This window comes from Dunckerocampus dactyliophorus, chromosome 8 (genome assembly GCF_027744805.1).
Source record: "Dunckerocampus dactyliophorus isolate RoL2022-P2 chromosome 8, RoL_Ddac_1.1, whole genome shotgun sequence".
NCBI classification, from domain to species: domain Eukaryota; kingdom Metazoa; phylum Chordata; class Actinopteri; order Syngnathiformes; family Syngnathidae; genus Dunckerocampus; species Dunckerocampus dactyliophorus.
The window spans coordinates 27,036,218-27,056,996 of record NC_072826.1 but is presented as its reverse complement, the minus strand read 5'-3'; the positions used below and the strand labels follow the sequence as shown (position 1 = coordinate 27,056,996).

Here is a 20,779-nt window from a genome sequence, read left to right as displayed (position 1 = left end):
CCATATGTAATACTAATAGTAATAGTAATGTAACTCTACTATGGACAGGATGAATATTACCATCAATATTGTTGAGTCCCACTAACAAATAGAAGAAAGCTGCGTTCAGTTCAAGTTTATTTTGTAGTGCAAATCATCAAAATCAAAGTTAATACAAAGTGGTTGCTGAATGGGAATGGGAATGGGAACAGTGAGTTCGACATAATTCAGTCACATTTCTTCTGGTCCTTTTCCCAACACGGCAATAGCGTCACCCATGAAGTACAACTTCACAGGTGGTGTCGTTTGGAACAGCAAAGGTTGCTTTCACAGCACCAAGAGCATGTGGACACAGGAAGCCTGGTCCCTTTCATGCTGCACTTACCAAAAAGAAAAAAAAATACAATGCAGGCAAGCACGCTATAAAAAGTATGAAACCACAGATGACTTGGGGCGTCTCACGATGCCTGCTATCAACACCTACCAACGTCTTCTTTCTCCTTCCTCCTGCTCCACACATGTCCTTCGGTCTTTACGTTTCCAACAGTGCATCTGTCAACGCACAGATGAAGCCAAATCTAAGAATACCTAGCCAAGACATCATCTGATCTCAGAAGGCAGCTTGTCTTTGCTTGTGCTTTTCACAATAAAAACACGTGTTCTTTTGTCTTTGAAAGAGTTCACTATTGGACCTCAGCTAATGTCAGCATACTGTACATCCTTTGCTCCCGTTAAATTAAAACACTAAGTTAGTATAACTTATTACCTCTTCAGCACACCTGAGCTCAACATCTGACAAATTAAAAAAGCTCATCTGGTCTAAAGTCGGGTTTATTTAATCAATAAATTAGAGGGGTTGTGTCATGTGACCAGAATGTTCCTTTTAACGACCTGACACTGCAGCAGTTTGACAAGAAACTCTTTTACTTTGAAAGGTTTTTCCCTTTTCTTCCTCTGAGCGCTTCCACCTCAGTGGGCGGAGTCTTGGCTGGCGCCTCCCAGCTGATGCCAGTCCACCCAGTGCTGACCCGGGACCAGCTTCTTGAGGGGGATGAAAGTCTCTCCCAGCAAAGTGTTGTCCCAGAAGGCCCCGTCCCCCAGAACCCGCAGGTGTATCACCCTTTGGTCCAGGTCCCCACGGGGAATCCTCTCATACACCAGCTGCAGGAGTGACCCACCACACAGTGATTCAAAACAGCCAGGTGGTCCGTAGACGCTTCTCACACACTCACAAGCATGCACACACGCACGCATGCAAACACACAATCAAGTCAACATGTACCATTTCGTTGTAGGTGGGGTTACACGTGCGCCGCGCCGCCTTCGTCTTCCTCTTACTCGTCTTCTGAGGGTCCGGGAGGAGGTAGAGCTTCACATAGGGGTCCGGGTCTGTTCCATCCTGCAGGGGTTGCTGCTCTCACACACAGAAACACACACACACACACACACACACACACACACACACACACACACACACACACACACTAAAGTCAGTGCACAGCCTTATCACAAGAACATGTGACTTCTAAGCACACACACACAGACACACACACACACACCCACCCACTTACCAGTCCTCGAATGTGCATGACCATGATGAAAAGTTTGTCGCTCCTGTAGCAGATGGACAGTTTGACTTCACCAAGTTCTTTCCCGGAAACTGGAGTCCATGAGATCTCTGTATGCACACGCACACACACACACACACACACACACACACACACACACGCGCACACACACACACACGCGCACACACACACACACAATGCACATGCATTATATATGACAATGTGTGACCTATAACATGAGGAACAGCGTCAGCGTAATCACTCATCACATGAGAAGAGCTGACGCTGCAAATGACACTAAACGTTAACCCCTGACTATCTGCCACTGTGTGTGTGTGTGTGTGTGTGTGTGTGTGTGTGTGTTTTATCTTAGGTGTGGTTCCCCTAAGGCCAGAAGTGATCTGAGAAAAAAGCCTTCAGTTTCTTTGCTGCTCTAAATACGTACGTACACGTTGCAAACAGAAGTGAAACTAAAAGCTGCATTTGAAAAGAGCTGATGGTGTGCTCAACTGGTTGTGCCTGCTTTGACTTCAACACTGTTTTGTGTGTGTATTGACTGTGCTCCTGCTGTCTTGTCCTGGACACTATTGAAAAAGACATTTTTAAAAATCTCCACCGGTTAAATTTCAAATAATAATAAGTGTGTGTGTGTGTGTCATGACATGCAAACCTGCTTTGCTGCTGCTCGGCGCAGGCCTCTCGTCTCTTGGCAGTGGGTGGAAGAAGGTGTACACGAGGTCGCACTGTGCGCCCGCGCACACACACGCACACACACACACGCACACAAACACACACACACACACACACACACACACACACACACACACACAATGAATATATAATGTGATATATAATGTGAGAGTCAACATAACTATATTAAGATGACCTGAGACATTATGCTGCATATACATGCAACAGGCAGGAATGCGTGATAAATAATAATTGCCATATGAAACTTGAGTGCTTGTGTGCGTTAGGACGAGCTGTCACAGCAGAAGCGTCTGTGCTGCCAGCGTGCCCAAACTGGAAAGACCTGATAGAGCAAAACTGCTCCCTCCCTGTGTGTGTGTGTGTGTGTGTGTGTGTGTGTGTGTGTGTGTGTGTGTGTGCTGATATCGTAAGCCGTGAAAAAGGTCAGAGTGAAATGTAAAGAGGGTGGGGGAGAGATTAAGCATAGCCAATATCAAGATGCACACTGACAGCGACAAGTGTCGGCACCAGCTTTTTCATTCATTTAGTGTTGACAAAAGGCGACTGCATTTTTAAGACACATTGTTTTAGGAAGGACGAATATCATCGACTTTTTCCACCGCGGGCTGCATGAAGCAAATGATGAATTGAGCTAAACATGCAGTCATCACATCCAGTGTAAGTCAAGATGTGCTGAGCCAGGGGTGTCCAAACTTTTTCCAGGGCCACGTAGCAAAAAAATGAAAGGATGCAACTTTGCCACTTTGACATGAAAAAGCAGATATTTCAACCTTCTTTTTCAATATTCCTCAGAAATATTATGAATTCCTTCATATAATATTTTGACTTTATTCCCATCATATTAGAACGCTTTCCCCCAGCCTAATTTGACAACTTTATTTGGTATTACGACTTAGAAATAAAACATAAAATTCTTTAATATTTCAATTTTTGCTCCTAAAATGACATTCTTTTTACTCATCACAGAAGTTTCTACTTGTAAAATTGCAAATTTTTTCTCAATAGAATACAACCTTTTCCTCTTCATATTTTGACTTTATTCTTGTAAATTTATAGCAGTTTTTTTTCCATTTCTGGTATTTTCTTTTTAATTTTCCAAATATTTCAACTTTCTTCTTGTAAATTTGACTTTATTGCCATAAAATTTGGACTTTTAAATATTACCATTTTTTCCACAACATAATTTTCCAAAAATTACAACTTTATTTCTAGTTTTGTTTGTCATTATATCACATTATTACAAATTAACATCTTTTTTTTTTTACATTTCTACGTTATGCTACTAAAATTACGTATTTAGTCAAAAATGTGCTATTTTTTGTTGTTAGATTGCAACTTTTTCCCTCATAATATTTTGACTCTATTCTTGTAAAAATGGCTGCCGAGTGTTCCATTTTAGCTGTTGATGTCATTTTCTTGTTGAACTCTAATTTTAGAATGTGTCGCGGGCCAATAAAAAAAAAAACAAACAACCAGCGGGCGGCACTTTCGACACCCCTGTGCTATGCAGTTACATGTATGATAATATTTTTTAAAACTAGTTATTACAATTATTGTGATGTCTTGCTAACATTAAAACTATTTTCTTGTCATTTTTCATCCCATTCCTGACTTGGGAAACAAACGACATGGACCAAGAAGAAACGTCATCAGTCGTACAAACTGTCTGCTGCCTCCTGGCCACAAAGGGCAACACATAAACATAACAAGATGTCAGGCATTTCTGACTTTGACATATCTATTTAAATGTTGTTGGGTGACAGCTTTGAAGAGTCAAACAAGCAGGTGATGCCAGTAAGCAGTTGCTAAAATGGATGAGGGGGGATCTAACCTGTGAGACGTCGGGGGCGGCGTGGATCAGGTGCCACACGTAACCGTTTAGCTCATCTTTCCTTCTGTCAGCAACCGCCTCGCCACGGGAACGGCCAATCACAAAGCGGTTGGGGAAGCTGAGAGGACACGAGGAAGTGTTTTCACATGCTCAAGACAGGTTTGTGTGTGTGTGTGTGTGTGTGTGTGTGTGTGTACCTGGGCAGCTTGGAAGAGGGGAACACAAGTCTCAGTTTGCTGTGAAGTTCATGGAACTCTTCAAAAGTCCTCTGAACCAACTGCACCTCCTGCTGACCTTCACGCTCCACCTTCACCACAAACGCCTGAAACACCAAAGCACAGCGAGCAAGTCAATGAAACCAGTACAGCAGCAAGTACAGGCGGGCGTCCGTTTATGGCGTTCCGTGTCACCTTGTTTCATGGTCATGTGTTCAAACACTGGCCGCGATTGTCTCAGTCGCTTGAAGGTCTCGAGCATGGTTTAGGGTAAAGATGGTGTTGTAACGTCAACACGGACATTGTAAGGATGAGGAGGAGGTGGTCCAACAAAAATATTTTTGTTGCAAAAACAAAACGGCCAGCCGAAATCACGGCAAAACAACATCAGCAAACTCAACTCAAACATCAGCAAACTCAACTGTCGCCTCTAACTCCACACAACTGCCAGGTTGCTGATCCTAAGAAAGTGACAGTTATAACTAAGCAGTGTGTAATGGTCTTATTACTGACCAGAGGCAGACTTACCATTAGGCAGACACAGGCAATTAATTGGCTGGGGGGGGGGGGGGGGGGGGGGGGGGGGGGGTCAGAGATTTCCAGGAGCCCCCTAAATGTCTCATAAAAACAGATTTTTTATCTTTGGTTTCAAGTACATACTGCTGTTTTCGTCTTAATTCACGTGCTTAAAACTATATCAAAATGATGCGTAAAATTTGCAATCGGCGGCTCCCCCCTCCATTCTCATGCAATGGACTATTCCATGGTACTGCACATGCGCTGACTGATTCTGAAAGACGGGAGCAAAACAAAATTGTTGGCGCTGTTTGGAGAAAAATGAAGCGGCGTGAAGCCCCAGTGGAGCGAACAAACGGTGAAGGAGAGAGGAAAACAAACCATTTTTAAAACTTTACGCATTAACGGAAGCTTCCTTTAACCAACATGCTAACCACTCGGCCACTGTGCGGCCCAAAATAATGGCCCATATTTCCAAAATTGATATCCCTTTGCATAAAATTTGATGTAGTTATCGTTGTAGTTGCGTATTGAATCGTTTCTCACAAAGAGATTTACAAACGTACTTATTGTAGATAAAAAAGTATTCCTATCTTTAAAGGAGCTGCAGTGGACGGATCATGTGAGAAAGAAATTAAATGTAGAATAGCTATAGCCAAAAGGGTAATACATAATCAGTGCTAAAATCAAGGAAATTAGCCTAGACCAAAGGTTTGCAATACTTAAATGCTATATAACATCTGTTTTATTATATGGATCTGAAACCTGGACAATAACTAAATCAACTGCAAAAAGACTGGAAGCCTTTGAGATGTGGTGTGTACATAAAATAGTAAAGTTATCATGGAAAGAAAGAAAAACCAACAAAGAAGTCCTAACAATGGCAAATCACCAAAGAAAGCTTTTGAAGGATATCATGGAAAGGAAAAAACATGTTCTTTGGTCACACAGACAGACACAGACTATTTCAAACAGGGGAACAGAGGTAGACCAAGACGCAAATAGATTGATAACATCACCGCATGGAACAATAAATGCTATCAGAACTGCAAATCAGCAGCTAAAAACCGGTGCTACTGGCAAACCATGACCTCCACCCTCCAGCGAGAAGAACTAAATGATGATTAATTATGAGTTAACGACAGACAAAATGCAATTCATCGCAATTAAATATTTTAAATCGATTGACAGCCCGAGTCTTGATCAAAACTAGCGAAGGTGTCAACCTTTTCAGAGTCACAGAAACGGGAGCACTGCTGTCAGCGTCAGCCGCGGAGAATGCAGTAGTTCTAGAGATGACGCTGAGAGTGACGCTCTCATCACAAAGACGCGAGTATTAAAGTGGGAAACTATGTGAACTATGTCGCCTAATGTTCTTATCAATTACAGTAAAAGCGTTGATCTGGAGGATCTGGAGGGCCCCAATGACTGAAAGGTTGCTGGTGCTTTAGCTTTTATTTTTATTACTTCATGCAATTATTGAATTTAGTGGTTTATTACTGTATTTTTATATTTATATCCTTCATGTGTTGAATGACTTAGGACTAAGGTGTCCAAAGTTTTTCCAGCGAGGGCCATGTAGTGAAAAATGAAAAGATGCAACTTTGCCACTTTGATATTTTGTAAAGCAACACATGTCCGGTAGATATGCTAAGAAGTTATTGTATGTTTAAAAAAATAAAAACTGCATCTCAGTTTATTGATATAGGTAAAAAAAAAAAAAGCCTATTATTAGCATCAACTTCACTCTTTGACCTTTTTTTTGCCATTCCCGATTATCTCCCAATGTTGAATGAGCATGCCGTTCGTAGTCTCAGAAAAATGCCGCGTTTTCGTCTTCAAGGAAATGGTCGGTTGGCACGTGCTCGGTGGGCCCAAGATGGTGCTCCACCACAGTGGAGAAGAACTGTGGAATGGCCCCCGAGGTCACCTGATTTGACAACGCTGCTACAGCTGTAATTGCAGCACAGGCCAGATTTGGCCCCGGGCCTGAGTTCGACACATGCGCCTTAATCTGCATTTGTATTTTACTTCATTTAGAACATTTTTATGCTTGAAAATGTTTAATTTAGGCCAGCAATATGTATCATATTAAATATATTAAAAATTAAATATGCATTTTTTGGACTAATAATAGGCTGTAGTCAACCACAAAACAGCAATCATATGTTAAACAATTTTTGAAAACCCTCGATAGAGTGAGGGAGTGATGTTCGAACCGAAATGGAGCGAGGGATGACTGTATTTCAATTTTCTTCTTGCAAATTTGACTTTATTCCCAGAAAATTTGGACTTCATTCTCATAACATTCTAATTTTCATTTGTTGTTTTGTTTGTTTCTTATTATATCACGGCTTCAAAAAAGTTATATTTTTTCTTGCAGGTTTCAACGTTACGCTACAAAAATTACATTATTTTTCATAATAATATTATGACACAAATTTCAACTTTTTCTTGTTAGGTTGAACTTTTTTGTCTTAATATTTTGACTTCATTCTTGTAAAATTTTCAATTTTTGCTGCTGTTGTTTTTTTGTTTTTTGTTTTAGTTTTCTTGTTAAATTATATTTTTTGAATGTGCCGTTGTTCAATAACTCTACTTAGGAACCGAACTCGTACGTACCTTGAGAAGCACCTGTAATAAAAAAAGACAAACGTGACTCACGTATCCCTTGCCGCTGCTGGCTGTGCGCACGTGGCGGCAGATGTAGAGGTTTCTGATGACGCCGTCGCTCTTCGCTGTGTGAACTCTAGGAGCGAAAGACAGCGTGGGACGATCCTCCGCCGAGGCAAACTTCATCTGAGCCAGATTGTGGATGAAGAAGTTCAGTTTGGTCGCCACACTGCCCAGACTGGACTCGATCAACCTGCTCGCACGCACACACACACACACACACACCTTTGTTCGGTACTTGAGCCAGGTGATATGTCAACATGGAATTTGTATGATGGATGTGTGTGTACCTGGTAAAGTACATGGTGGCGTCAGCCTCAGACTCGTGAGGCCTCAGAGCATCGTAGACGTACTTCAGATCATCGATGTCGGACAGTTCGGGAATGCCACAGGACAACATCTGCAGGTGACAAAACTAACGCTGAGTCGTCATCCTCGCTTGCTCGTGCGTCTGCATGTTTGTGTGCGTGCGTGCGCCCACCAGTCCCAGGAGGTTGAGAAAGAGGTGTGTGTGTTTCCTGATCAGGTTGTAGGCTTCACAGCACAGGTCCACAAAGTCATGGAAGCGACTGGACGGCTTGTCGCCGCCATTGATGACGTACGCCATGTCGGAGGTGAACACAAAGGGTGCACGGTCCCTGCGGGCGTCATATGAGCCACACGTCACATGACCACCACGAAGCGAGCGGCTGGTTGGCTGTTGAGACTTGTTCATAGGGATTGAGGAGCACTCACCGCTTGATGTTTCCAAACATCTGAGCGTGTCCCAGGAACTTTCCGAAGTCGATGTGGAACATGTGACCGCTGGTCTTCAGCATGATGTTGTCGTTGTGGCGGTCACAGATTCCCAAAATGTACGTCGCCACGCAGCAGCCGGCGCACGAGTAGATAAAGTTCTCCACCGCCTGAGAACATTTGTGGATGAAGATGATGTGATGGTCGTGGTGCACGCCTGCTCAGGGGAATGATGATGGAGTGAGGTGTAAACCTTGTCATACTGCTCGTCAGCAGGGTTGTGTTTCTGCAACCAGTCAGCCAGCGGTCGGTCTTTGAAGGATCCGGTGACGCCGTGCTCCACCTGGATCTTCCTCAGTGTGTCGGCCTGAGGAATCATCTCCACCATTCCTGGGCGCAGGTGACGACACACCTGTCAGTCATTTGTAAGTCTATGTAAAAAGATAAGAGTACTCACCTCGTCCTCTGCCGGTGGAGAAACACTTGAAGATGACCATCCTCATGTCCAGACCCTCCTGGATCCAAATCTTGTTCATGATGCGAATGACCTGCAGAGTCAGCATGTCCTGCCGCAGGTCGTCCCCAGACTGCGATCAGAGACATCTGTTAGACTCCAAAGAGTCCACAAATAGTCACTTACGTTTCCGGAACCTTCACCTTGAAGATGACATTGACATTGTCGCCCAAAGGGTCCAGGTTCTGGAAGGACAGCTTGAGTGGGACAGCGTTGGAGTTGAAGAAAGAACATGACTACAAGACACACCAGAAGACCAACATGAGTCTGAAGACGAGCACATGTGTGTGTGTGTGTGTGTGTGTGTGTATGTTCACCTGGATGTTGATGCCTCTGACCAGCAGGGCCGGGTTCAGAGGAAGTCTACAGCTGCTGTTCACTGAGAAGAACTGCTTCATCTCCTCCAGACCTTCTCTGAGCACGTTCTGTGAGACACACACTAGCTTTGATCACATCCAACAAAGTTTTTCACGTAGTTGCAAACATTGTTCACTTCTTCTTCTTTTTTTCCTTTCGGCTTTTCCCTTCAGGGGTCGCCACAGTGAATCAATTGCCTCCATCTAACCCTGTCTTCTGCATCCTCTTCTCTCACACCAACTACCTTCATGTCCTCTTTCACTACATCCATAAACCTCCTCTTTGGTCTTCCTCTAGGCCTCCTGCCTGGCAGTTCAAAACTCAGCATCCTTCTACCTATATATTCCCTATCTCTCCTCTGGACATGTCCAAACCATCTCAGTCTGGCCTCTCTGACTTTATCTCCAAAACCTCTAACATGTGCTGTCCCTCTGATGTACTCATTCCTGATCCTATCCTTCCTGGTCACTCCCAGAGAGAACCTGAGCATCTTCATCTCTGCTACCTCCAGCTCTGTCTCCTGTCTTTTCCTCATGGACACCGTCTCTAGACCAAACAAACTGACACTTTTCTCCACCTGTGGCATCCTGCCTGTACATGCTTCTTCACCTCTTTTCCACAATCTCCATTGCTCTGGACTGTTGACCCTAAGTACTTCAACAAATTATGAAGAAGTCCCAAAGGAGACTGTACTTCCTGAGAAGACTGAGGAAATTTGGCATGTCCACCACAATCCTGAGTTGCTTCTACAGATGCACTATCGAAAGTGTCCTTACCGCCTCCATCACTGTTTGGTACGGTAACTGTACAACACGTGATAGGAAGGCACTCCAGCGGGTGATCAAGACCTCACAGAACATTGTTGGGGCAGCCCTCCCCTCACTGCAAGACATTTATAAAACTAGAGTCCTATGAAGAACACACAACCTCATCAAGGACAGCACACATCCACAACACTCATTATTCACACTCCTACCGTCAGGCAGACGCTACAGGAGTTTGAAGTCCAGGACCACAAGGCTGGCAAACAGCTTTTACCCACAGGTCATCAACCTTCTCAACGAAGCACTCACACACGCAACACATTCACACACTCATAGCACTTTATTTATTTATTTGTATTATTTATTTGTATTAATGTCTCTTCTGTTTTTGTTGCTTAATTTATTGGTATATATGTTTATGTGTTTATGTTTCTTATGTTCTTATTCTTTCTTGTGTTTTCTTTCTTTTCTTGGGAGGATGAACAGAATAAGATTTTCATTGCATGGTATAACTGCTGTTTTACCATACACATGACAATAAAACTCTCTTGAATCTTGAATCTACTTAAAATCCTCCACCTTCTTGATCTCTTCTCCCTGTAACCTCACTCTTCCACTTGGGTCCCTCTCATTCACACACATGTACTCTGTCTTACTGCGGTTAACCTTCATTCCTCTCCCATCCAGGGCAAACCTCCACCTCTCTAGCTTCTCCTTCACCTGTTCCCTGCTCTCACTGCAGATCACAATGTCATCTGCAAACATCATAGTCCATGGAGATTCCTGTCTAACCTCGTCTGTCAGTCTGTCCATCACCATAGCAAACTTGATGAGCAATTATGGACTGATTTTGTTAGCGAGCTCACTTGTCTGCTGGACGGCGTGGCGTCTCGAACATTCTGGGCCACCTTGGCCAGGATGGACACCAGCCAGCACTGGCGGTCGAACTCGTCTCGGAGGCCTCGCCCTACACAGCAGAGCAGGGCGGCCAGCAGGTGTTGATAGCGAGCATAGAACTGAGTGTCCTGCAGGTTGTCTTTCAGCAGCCTGAGGAGGAGACGTCAGGTGACATTTTGTTGCTACAAAAAAAAGTCCAGATGAAGGTGAGGTCACGTGGAAACTCACCAGAAGAGGTAGTGAGCGATGCGAACATCTCCGATGGCTCTGCGGAGCAGGAAGCGGACCAAGGAGCTGTCCAGGTAACACTCGTACTTCAGAGCCTGACAGTGATGAGCACGCAAGTCTCACAAAAACATGTCAACTAAAAGCAGTCTCATGCTACGATGTGTCAACTTCACTATTGGTATTACAGTCATCCCTCGCCACTTTGCAGTTCGAATTTCGCGGCTTCACCCTATCACGGTTTTACAAAATTTCATAAATAAGAAATCATGCGTTTTGTGGTTGAATATGACCTATTATTAGTGAAAACATGCACATTTAAGCAAACATGATGCAGTTTTTACCTCAATGAGAAATTTTCAAGCATAGAAATGACTAAATGAACCAAAATATAAATATGACATTTAAGGGATGCATTCAAAGACGCTTATGAAATAATCTCTAATAAAAATCATTAATAAAAACACAGGCTACTTTTTACCCAGAGATGAAACTCAACTCTGAACCCTCGACGTCACTTCCCGTCTGTCCCTTTCAGGTCCCGTAGGAAGACATTCATAGTAACACACATGAGCCCAAGCCTTATTTATCTCTTAAATGGCTTCTTTTATTTTGTTATGTCTGCTACATTGAGTAAAAGGAGTTTGAAGGTGACTATAGGGGTGTTGTCGAGGGGGCAATAATAACATTAAAAAGCATATTTAGAAGGTCATAAATGGGTTTTCTATGCTCTAACTACAAAAATATTCCACTTATAAGCCGGTACCAGTCCGTGGGTCGGGCCGAACTGGGCTGTGGAAAACTTTCAGAAGTAATGATTTTTAAAAAAACAAACAAAAAAAGACATGTTTTATCAACTACATCAAATTTAATGTAAATGCATATAAATTTTACAAACAAGGGGATGTTATTTTATTGGAAAAATAACACACTGTTCGAAGGCCCACAGTTTTTGTATAACCTGGGTTCGATCGAACCCTAGGGGTTCGGTGAGTCGGTCCCAGGGTTTCGGCGGAGCCTCCGCCACAGAGGTTAAGACACACCGGACCCATCGTGTCAATTCGTGATGACACGCTGCCGCTTAGCCATCACTAGCTGCAGATAATCACATTACATTGCTTGCCTTGGCCAATCAGTGCTGCGAAGAATTTAGCGCACTCATGGTGCGTTCCATTTGTACTTGGAAGTCAGAATTTCCGAGTTCCTAGTGGGAACACCCGACTGAAACGCCCCCCGAAGTCAGAATGTTCAACTTGGAAGTCAGAGCATCCACACCACCTCTGAGTTATTGTATTGTATTGTATTGTATTGTATGTACTTTATTTATCCCACAGCGGGGAAATTTACTTGTTACAGCAGCAAGACAAGTAAAGAGAACAGTGTAAAGAAAGCATAGTGTCTACAACATGGACAATCAATGATGGCTGCCTCGTGTGTAAACGATAAATAATCAATAAATAAATTATAAAAAATATTGCTATAGTGTGAAGTTTTTCTGACTTGGCAACTGGAACACTTTTAACTCGGAGATCACGTCACTCTCACTCCGACTTCCCAGTTCCGAATACAAATGAAACGCACAATCAAGTAGTCAACGTGTGACTGATACAGCATGGATTCACATGTATCACAAACTGTGATGGGAGTCAGCGTCCTGTCTCTGTCATCTTGTGCACCAGTAAACAAACATATACCTATAAACAAACATATACCTATGTCTTGAATTTGAAAAAAAATTGTATTTTATTTTTCACTAAAGAAGGGTTCGATGAATGGGCATATGAAATTGATGGGGTTCGGTACCTCCAACAAGGTTAAGAACCACTGGTCTATGCTGTTTTGGTTCATTGTTTTTCTCAAGCGTTTATTCTCACTTTGTTCGGCGTCCTTGAACGCACCATAGTTGTGTGCTCTTAGTGAAAGTTCTCCATATCTTTCTCCGACACTGCCACAAATAGACTGATATTTTTCCCGTTCTCCTTTCACCTCATTGTTGTTTCCGAATGCTGATACTCTGTGTGCCTACATAAAAGTGAGCTTTGATGACGTTATGTCCGTTGTATTCATTCATGCTTGCACACTGCCTGGCACCTACTGTACACATCAAACAACAGTGTGATAATCTTCTCTCGGGAATATAAAGTCCAGGCTCGTACCAATGGCGAGTCTGTATTCTCTTTGTGCTTTTAAGTTGATGTTGTCGTAAGCTACTTTTCCAATTTTGTCTACTGCAGTCAGACATGATGAAATGCGTGCCGCTTTTATTGCGAAGTGTGTTGTTGCCTTGAGCATCCTTCTTTCATGTTGAGCTTTCACAATCCTCCATCCAGAGGTTTGTTGGACCGTAAACCGGTCTGTGGACTCAAAAAGGTTGAGGACCACTGTTCTTGTGCATGTGATGAGGTAAAAAGAGTCCACTCTGCAGACCACTATGCACTTTGTATGTTGTTTGACCTCTCTGCAAGGGTAATAAACCACTCTGTCTTTTTTCAGGCACTCTCTTTCTTAGTTAGGATAGATTTTGTAGACAACACTACCTGGACCAGCTGAGGCAGGAAGTCCAGCAGCTCTGGGTCAGAGATAGACTCCATCCATTGGACAGCAGTTCTCCTCAGCTCCTGATCGGGGAAGCTGAAACATACACAAATGGTCACACAGGAGCTCACAGGCACAATGTCTGGCTTAGAGGGCAGGGACGTACGAGGCGTGGAGGAGACCCAGGGCATCCAGGTGCCCCAAGCAGGCCCACTGCTTCAGCAGCGCATAGATGTCGGGCAGACAGGCCCACTGCCAGCAGGGGGCGCTGGCAAGAACAAGAGGCAGCGCTGCGCTTTCGGCCTGACAGAACGCCTTTTTTTCCCATAAAAGACGCTTGTCCTCTGCCGTCAACCTGCACAGGTATGCCCAATTTTTAACAAAAGAACCAGCAGACAGACAAACATTGTGTGCATGTGTGCGTGTGCGTCTGACCAGAAGAAGGCCTTTTTGTGCAGCACATCCTGCAGCTGGATCTGGCTGATGGCGTCTAGCCTGGAAAAGTCGTACTGCGGACAGAAGTCTGCTGCAGGCGGCGTGCTGAAGTGGGCCTCAAAGGACAAGGTGGGGAAGTCCACCTGTGTCAAACCAATCATATCAATTCTGTTTTTTCTGAAACAGCAGAGACCACAGTGGAGGGCGGAAGGTGAAGCTCACCTGCAAGATGACGCTGTCTGGCTGGCTGAAGTTTGGCGAGCTGGAGTGAGCGTTCCCGCTCCTCCCAGGGGTCGATGGCCACAGGCCCAGCAACTTCCTGCCGCACGTGAGCACGCTACACACACACACAAACCGTGAACACTGCTATCCCACATCCACACACACTTCCTACTGTTCTAACAGGATATGAGCTACTTGCACAGGAAGTGACATCATGTGACTTACTGTCTGAAGTTAAAAAGCGGCATGGTGACCCAGCCCAGAGCCTCAATGCTCCGCCGCTGTTTCCCCTTCTCCTCCACTCCACCAGGGGGCGGCAGGGAACTGGCATACAGTGTCACCATTAACTGAGTCTCTCTGGGCAACTGGTTGATCTGCACCGGGAAACAAACCCTGCAAAGACACCAGGCATGATTCAGCTGGTGTTCCAGCTGAGGAGGACCACGCGCTCCATGAGACCGACAGCAATCCACACACCTCTGGTCCCACACCACCAGGTGAAACAGGTACTTGCTGACCGCCTGCTTGCTGGTGTGCTGTGGCGCGCATAGCTCCGCCCCTCCGTGAGTCAGCGAACAGGACAGGAAGAAACCCTCATAGCTGACAGGAAGCAGACATGGCGTCACAAGTGTATGAAAAAATACGTTGAAGGACAAAAGCAAACGTAAAACATGTACATTTATGTTCATGAGCAACTTCTTGATGTGTTTAATAAAATATGCCAACAGGTCATTAAACATGTGTGTCTGTCCCTCTCTCTCTCACACACATACACACACACACACACACACACACACACACTTAAGCCAGGTGTCTGGCAAAGCAGCCAGCCCCGCCCCCTCTCAGAGGTGAGAGGTCAGTGTGAGTTCCCAGGCAGTCAGCCTTTGTCAGCGCAGATGGATGACTGGCAGAGGAGGAGCTCTGCTGGTTCACTTTCGCCTCATGTTTACTTCTACCGCTCATTCAGATTTCAATGATGTTGATTGTCAACACCATTTCACATTCCCACAAACAAAATGAAGCCAAAAAAATGGAAATTGAAGTATGAAATGTATGTTTCATGCACACATTTGAGTCGACCTTTTTGTCAGAGATCTATCAGTTGTGAAAGAAATAATTTTCTTTAAAGCACCTCATCTAATGTTCAAGCACTTTTCCAAACCCTCTGAATATAACATTAAATATAATGAATAGAACATTCAAATTCTGAAATTAAAGGAAACTGTCTTTTTTGGGGGGAATTTTGCTTATTATCCACAATCCTTATGTGAAACATGAGCACAGGTCTTTCTCTTTTCTGTGCGTTCTAAAGAGAAAAACAGTTAGCATGAGGGAGCTAACAATGCACATCAAGGGACACACCTATTTCGACCACAAAGCCCTCTACAAAACATTTTATCATTTCATATACATGCTGTGACCATGCAGTAACAGGTACATTCATGATAACATGCAATACGTACAGTATTTTGCCGTATTTTGATCATTTTAAACGTGAGCTGTACTTCTGTCCTGGGCGCATTGATTTCCCATCTAGTGCTACTTCCATCAACAACAATGTGTCAATCGTGTGTCTGTTACTACTAATCATGGTAGACTTTGTGAGACCCGCCGCCGCCACCGCCATCGACTGCTTTTGGACAAATGAACCTTATCTTTTTGAGCCCGAATATACGGAGGATGAGCTACAGATTTTAGAAGCTAGGCCCGCAAGAAGAGAGAGTGAAATTTCCAAGGTGGCAGATGGAGTGCAAGTCATTACACAGGTATGACTTGGTGGTGTAAATATGGAGCTTGTCAAGCCATGCTGACAGAAATTGAGTGTTTCTGCTTCACTGAGTGGCATACAGTGTTATCACGGATGGATAGGCTTCGTGTGTATGGCGAGGAAGACGTTGCTCCAAGAGACTGCATCACAACAAACAAAGAATTGTTAGCGCCAACAACCCCTGCAGTGGTAGGGACTTTTTTCCACCTACCCAAAATCAACTGGAAAAGACGACCCAGACTAGGTGGACCAGATGGACAACTGTCCATGGAGTAAGTCACCGTGATATTGATTGTGATACATGGAGCACATAGCACAACACAGTCCATCTAGTGTATAAACAAAACGTGGAATGTGGGCTAATGCTTTACAGATCATTTGGTCGTCTATTCGTAGTTGTTCATACGCTTGTTCTTGCTTCCTAGTCAGTACGGATTGGTGTCCTATCACATTCTTTATCGTCAAAATAGGTGTCCTATTGTTAGCTCCCACATGCCAGCTGTTTCTTAGCTGTTTTTCTCTCTTTAGAACGTGCAGGAAAGAGAAAGACGTGTGTGGTCATGTTCACGTAAGGACTCTCTCTTCTTGCCCGCTCGGCTTATAAAACCTGTAGTTCATCCTCCATATATTCAGGCTCAAAAAAATAAGATTCTGGATCCTCATTTGCCCAAAAGTAGTCATCGTTGGCACCGGCTCTCTCGAAGCCTGTGAAATTGTTGCTATGTGAAATCAATACGCCCAGGAAAAAAGTTCCAGTAATCTTATTAGTATTACATGTTGTCATGAATGTGCCTGATACTGCATGGTCACAGCATGTATAGAAAACCATAAAACCTTGTTGGAAATTTTTAGAGTGCTTTATACTGTACTGGAAATAGGTGAGACCCATTACATGCATTGTTGGCTTCTTCATGCTAGCTGTTTTTCTCGCTTTAAATCTCACAGAAAAGGAAAGACGTGATCATGTTTCACGCAAGGATTGTGGATGATGGGCAAAATTCCAAAAAAGTGAAGTTTACCTTTACCGTTTTGTTCGAGAGAGGGGCACGTGTGGCTGTTTGGCTCTATGATGAAGCCTGCAGCCTGAAGGTGGTGATGCATTGCTCCTCTGTGTGTGTGTTTGTGTGTCTGTGTGTGCATGTGGCACCTGGCAGCCCAGGTGATGGGGATGCGGTGCGCGGCGTAGACACTGAAGGACAGCACGCTGGCAACACGGCCTGCCTCCTGGACAGGCACCGTGCTGCAGTGGCTCTGTGGTGTGGTGTGAAAGTTGGCGTTGAAGGTGCTGCAGTACAACTCCACCAGGTCCAAGATGGCCGCCGTTAGCTTTTCCACCACTTTCTCTGTGGGACAGGAAATTGAACAGCTGCCAGTTAGGACAAAGCAGACCTGGAGCGAACGCTTGAGGGCAACGCTGGCATATAAGCGTACCTCTGTTCTCTCTGACTGCCAGCACTGAGGCATCCTGACAAGACAAAAAGTGACATCATTGAGTGTATCCAAACTCAGCTAACTTTTAGCACTAATTCTACCTTCAGGACTTTGGGCTGCAGGCGACAAGGGCACGCAGGGAGCTGGCTGAGGGCAGACGTCACATCAGGTGTCTCCACGGCGGCTAACGAGCTGCAAAGCGCCTTCACTGATTGGACGAGACGCTCCACATGCAGCGGAAGCTCCACCTGGTGCAGCCCACACGAGAAGAAACTGTGACGTCTTATACGACATGATAGAAAGCTACAAGTGTTATTTCTTCATTGAGTTATGTAGCAGTAGTAGTACTACAACTTGACTGACCTCTGACAGCAGGAAGGACTCTGCTTCATTGTGGAACGTGTCCAGCAGCAGAGTCAGAGCCTCCCTGTCCACAAAGACACCTTCAATACGACCAGTCTCACACACGGGCTCACCTGTGCTGTGAAGGCCCCGCCCCTCACCTTGTGACCGTCTGTTTGATGGGACGCTCCTGCAACAGGATGCCGTGGTTCAACGTGGACGCCGTCTTGTCATCGTCTTTCTGTTGGGTTGGAAACAGTTTGACTTTTCTGTTGTTTCAACTTCCTCACTCTGACACAAGATTATACAATATTAAAAAGTTACTCTAACTCAGGGGTCACCAACGTTTTTTCTTCTTTTAGAAAATGAAAATGGTCAAGAGCTACTCATTTTTGTAGAAATGATTTTCATACCTTATTTCAATCCAAACAAAGCAAATACACTAAGTCCCCAAATAATGAACACAAGTGGTTCCAGACGACCGTTCTTAAGTCGAATTGTTCTTCAGTAGGGAAAAAGGTAATATTACCAATGATATATGTACTACATGTACGTGTATACATATACAGTATATGCGTATGTATGTAAATATGAGTTTGGATGTAGTAGTAATATTAAACGAGGATAATTAATGAAAAAACAATAATAAAAATGATATAATAATACGTAATGATAAATGTTATTTACCTTTGAAGAGGAGTGGTCGAGCATACGTCGTTGGTAGTGGAGGAGGAGATATTGGAAAAAAAGGACAAAAGACGCTTCTAAAAAGAGGTAGTGTTCTGTGGGTGGTGTAGAATTAAGCAGGCCTATTAACTCTTCATAAACTTTAATCACACGCTCTGTCCTGGTTGTATCATCCTGTCTGCCTGTAACTGTTGGTCCCATTAGCTGCGCCACAGTGCCCTCTGCTGGTCAAGCATGTACAGTAGCAGTATAAATATGGGCTTGCTGGTCAAGCATGTAGCAGTATAAATATGGACTTATAAGGCAAAACACATGAAAATATAGACTAGTCGGCTTGTGTTCGTATCTCCGAAAGTTCACACGTTGGATGCTCGTTAGTAGGGGACTTAGTGTATGCTTGTTTTACCAAAACATTCACAAAATGCTGGTATCCACAACTCACATTTTATGTTTCAGAATACATTTCTTTGTAGTGTTCTCACATTATTAACTGAAAACCTGAATGAAAAGCAGGCCTGCGGGCGCCTCATGTGGTCATGGGGGGGCTACCTGGTGCCCGCGGGCACTGTGTTGGTGACCCCTGCTCTAACTACACAAAAATTTTACTATATTACTCAATATTTACACTAAAAAGTTATCTATTTACTAAAGTTACAATATTTATCCTAAAAGTTACTATTTACACTAAAAAGATACTATATTACCCAATATTTACAGTAGTTACAATATTACACAATATTTACACTAAAAACATAATATATACAATAAAAAAGGTACTATATTTACGCGAAAAAGATACTATATTACACAATATTTACAATAAAATTACTATATTACACAATATTTACACTGAAGTTACTATATTAAGATAATATTTACACAAAAAAGATACTATATTACCCAATATTTACACTAAATATATTACCCAATATTTACATTAAAGTTACTATATTTACACAAATGTTACTATATTACACAATCTTGACACTTAAGTTACTGAATTACACAATATTTACACAAAAACGATACTATATTACCCAATATTTACACTAGTTACTATATTACACAATCTTTACACTAAAAAAGTTACTATATTTACACAAAAAAGTTACTATATTACAACAATAATTACCCAAAAGTTACTATATCACACAATATTTACACAAAAAAGATACTATATTACCCAGTATTTACACTAAAAAGTTACTATATTTACACAAAAGTTACTATATTACACAATCTTGACACTAAAGATACTAAATTACATAATATTTACACTAGTTACTATATTACACAATCTTTACACAAAAACGATACTATATTACCCAATATTTACACTTGTTACTATATTACACAATCTTTACACTAAAAAGTTACTATATTTACACAACAAAGTTACTAGATTACAACAATATTTACACTAAAAACATAATACATACACTAAAAATGTACTATAGTTGCACAAAAAAGTTACGTTACACAATATCTACTGTAAAACTTTACCATATTTACACAAAAACTTTACTATTTTTCCCAATATTTACACTAAAAGTTACTAGACTACACAGGAATTACACAAAAGTTACTATATTTCCCAATATTCACACCAAAAAATTATACATCACACAATATGTACACTGTCATGATACTACATGACATAATATTTATACTAAAAAGTTACAATATTTACACTAAAAAGATATAATACTCAATGCTTACACTAAAAAGTTACTACGTGATACAATATATTTACACTAAAAATTACGATATTATAAAGTTACTGTATTACACAATATTTACATTAAAAAGTCACTACATTTATACAAAAAAGCTACTATATTTCCCCAAACTAACACAAAAAAGTAACTGTTACACTATATATATGTATGTACTGTATATACAGTACACAATATAAAATAATTACTATATTACACAAGATTTATACTAAAAAGTTACTCAAATGTAACTTTTTGAAGTTTCTACAATGTCGAAAATGTGTACAGAGTGTGTGTGTGTGTGTGTGAGAGAGAGAGAGAGAGAGAGAGTGCAGACCGTGCGTGACAACTCTGTGTTGTCGGAAGATCTCCTCGTTAGGATCAGTCGGACGTCCCAGTCAAACTTTAAACACTGTTGGACACACTCCAAACCTGCCAGAGTCTGAGAGCTGACACACACAAACACACACGCGCACACACACACACACACACACAGACACACACACGCACGCACACACACACACACACGGTATGCGTTGAAACGTTAATATGCCATGTGTGAGAAGCCTAAATGAAGGCATGTGAGAAGAGAAAGAAAAAGAATAGTGTAGGAAGATGAAGAGCAAAAGGTGGTAAAGCAACACAAAGTGAAAATCCAA

At 42.7% G+C, this 20,779-nt stretch overlaps 1 protein-coding gene across 3 annotated transcripts in view; it reads right to left on the bottom strand.

Annotated features, from left to right (window-relative positions):
• Window positions 1–84: 84 nt before the first annotated feature.
• Window positions 85–20,779, bottom strand: part of pik3c2b (phosphatidylinositol-4-phosphate 3-kinase, catalytic subunit type 2 beta) — a 29,308-nt gene continuing 8,613 nt past the window's right edge. For all 3 annotated transcript variants that reach the window (XM_054784929.1, XM_054784930.1, XM_054784931.1), the window contains 28 exons: window positions 20,458–20,569; window positions 17,880–17,959; window positions 17,740–17,803; window positions 17,478–17,624; window positions 17,377–17,410; window positions 17,093–17,288; window positions 14,655–14,777; window positions 14,403–14,570; window positions 14,178–14,292; window positions 13,956–14,098; window positions 13,687–13,875; window positions 13,523–13,616; window positions 10,989–11,083; window positions 10,730–10,910; window positions 9,060–9,167; window positions 8,886–8,978; window positions 8,686–8,815; window positions 8,482–8,618; window positions 8,229–8,398; window positions 7,975–8,131; window positions 7,784–7,893; window positions 7,485–7,686; window positions 4,287–4,411; window positions 4,090–4,207; window positions 2,218–2,290; window positions 1,551–1,657; window positions 1,262–1,390; window positions 85–1,140 (listed from right to left, as the gene is read on the bottom strand). In XM_054784929.1, coding sequence (XP_054640904.1) covers window positions 949–1,140; window positions 1,262–1,390; window positions 1,551–1,657; window positions 2,218–2,290; window positions 4,090–4,207; window positions 4,287–4,411; window positions 7,485–7,686; window positions 7,784–7,893; window positions 7,975–8,131; window positions 8,229–8,398; window positions 8,482–8,618; window positions 8,686–8,815; window positions 8,886–8,978; window positions 9,060–9,167; window positions 10,730–10,910; window positions 10,989–11,083; window positions 13,523–13,616; window positions 13,687–13,875; window positions 13,956–14,098; window positions 14,178–14,292; window positions 14,403–14,570; window positions 14,655–14,777; window positions 17,093–17,288; window positions 17,377–17,410; window positions 17,478–17,624; window positions 17,740–17,803; window positions 17,880–17,959; window positions 20,458–20,569 — 3,592 coding nt within the window. In that variant the 3' untranslated portion in view covers window positions 85–948. The remainder of the gene's footprint in view (window positions 1,141–1,261; window positions 1,391–1,550; window positions 1,658–2,217; window positions 2,291–4,089; window positions 4,208–4,286; window positions 4,412–7,484; window positions 7,687–7,783; window positions 7,894–7,974; window positions 8,132–8,228; window positions 8,399–8,481; window positions 8,619–8,685; window positions 8,816–8,885; window positions 8,979–9,059; window positions 9,168–10,729; window positions 10,911–10,988; window positions 11,084–13,522; window positions 13,617–13,686; window positions 13,876–13,955; window positions 14,099–14,177; window positions 14,293–14,402; window positions 14,571–14,654; window positions 14,778–17,092; window positions 17,289–17,376; window positions 17,411–17,477; window positions 17,625–17,739; window positions 17,804–17,879; window positions 17,960–20,457; window positions 20,570–20,779) is intronic.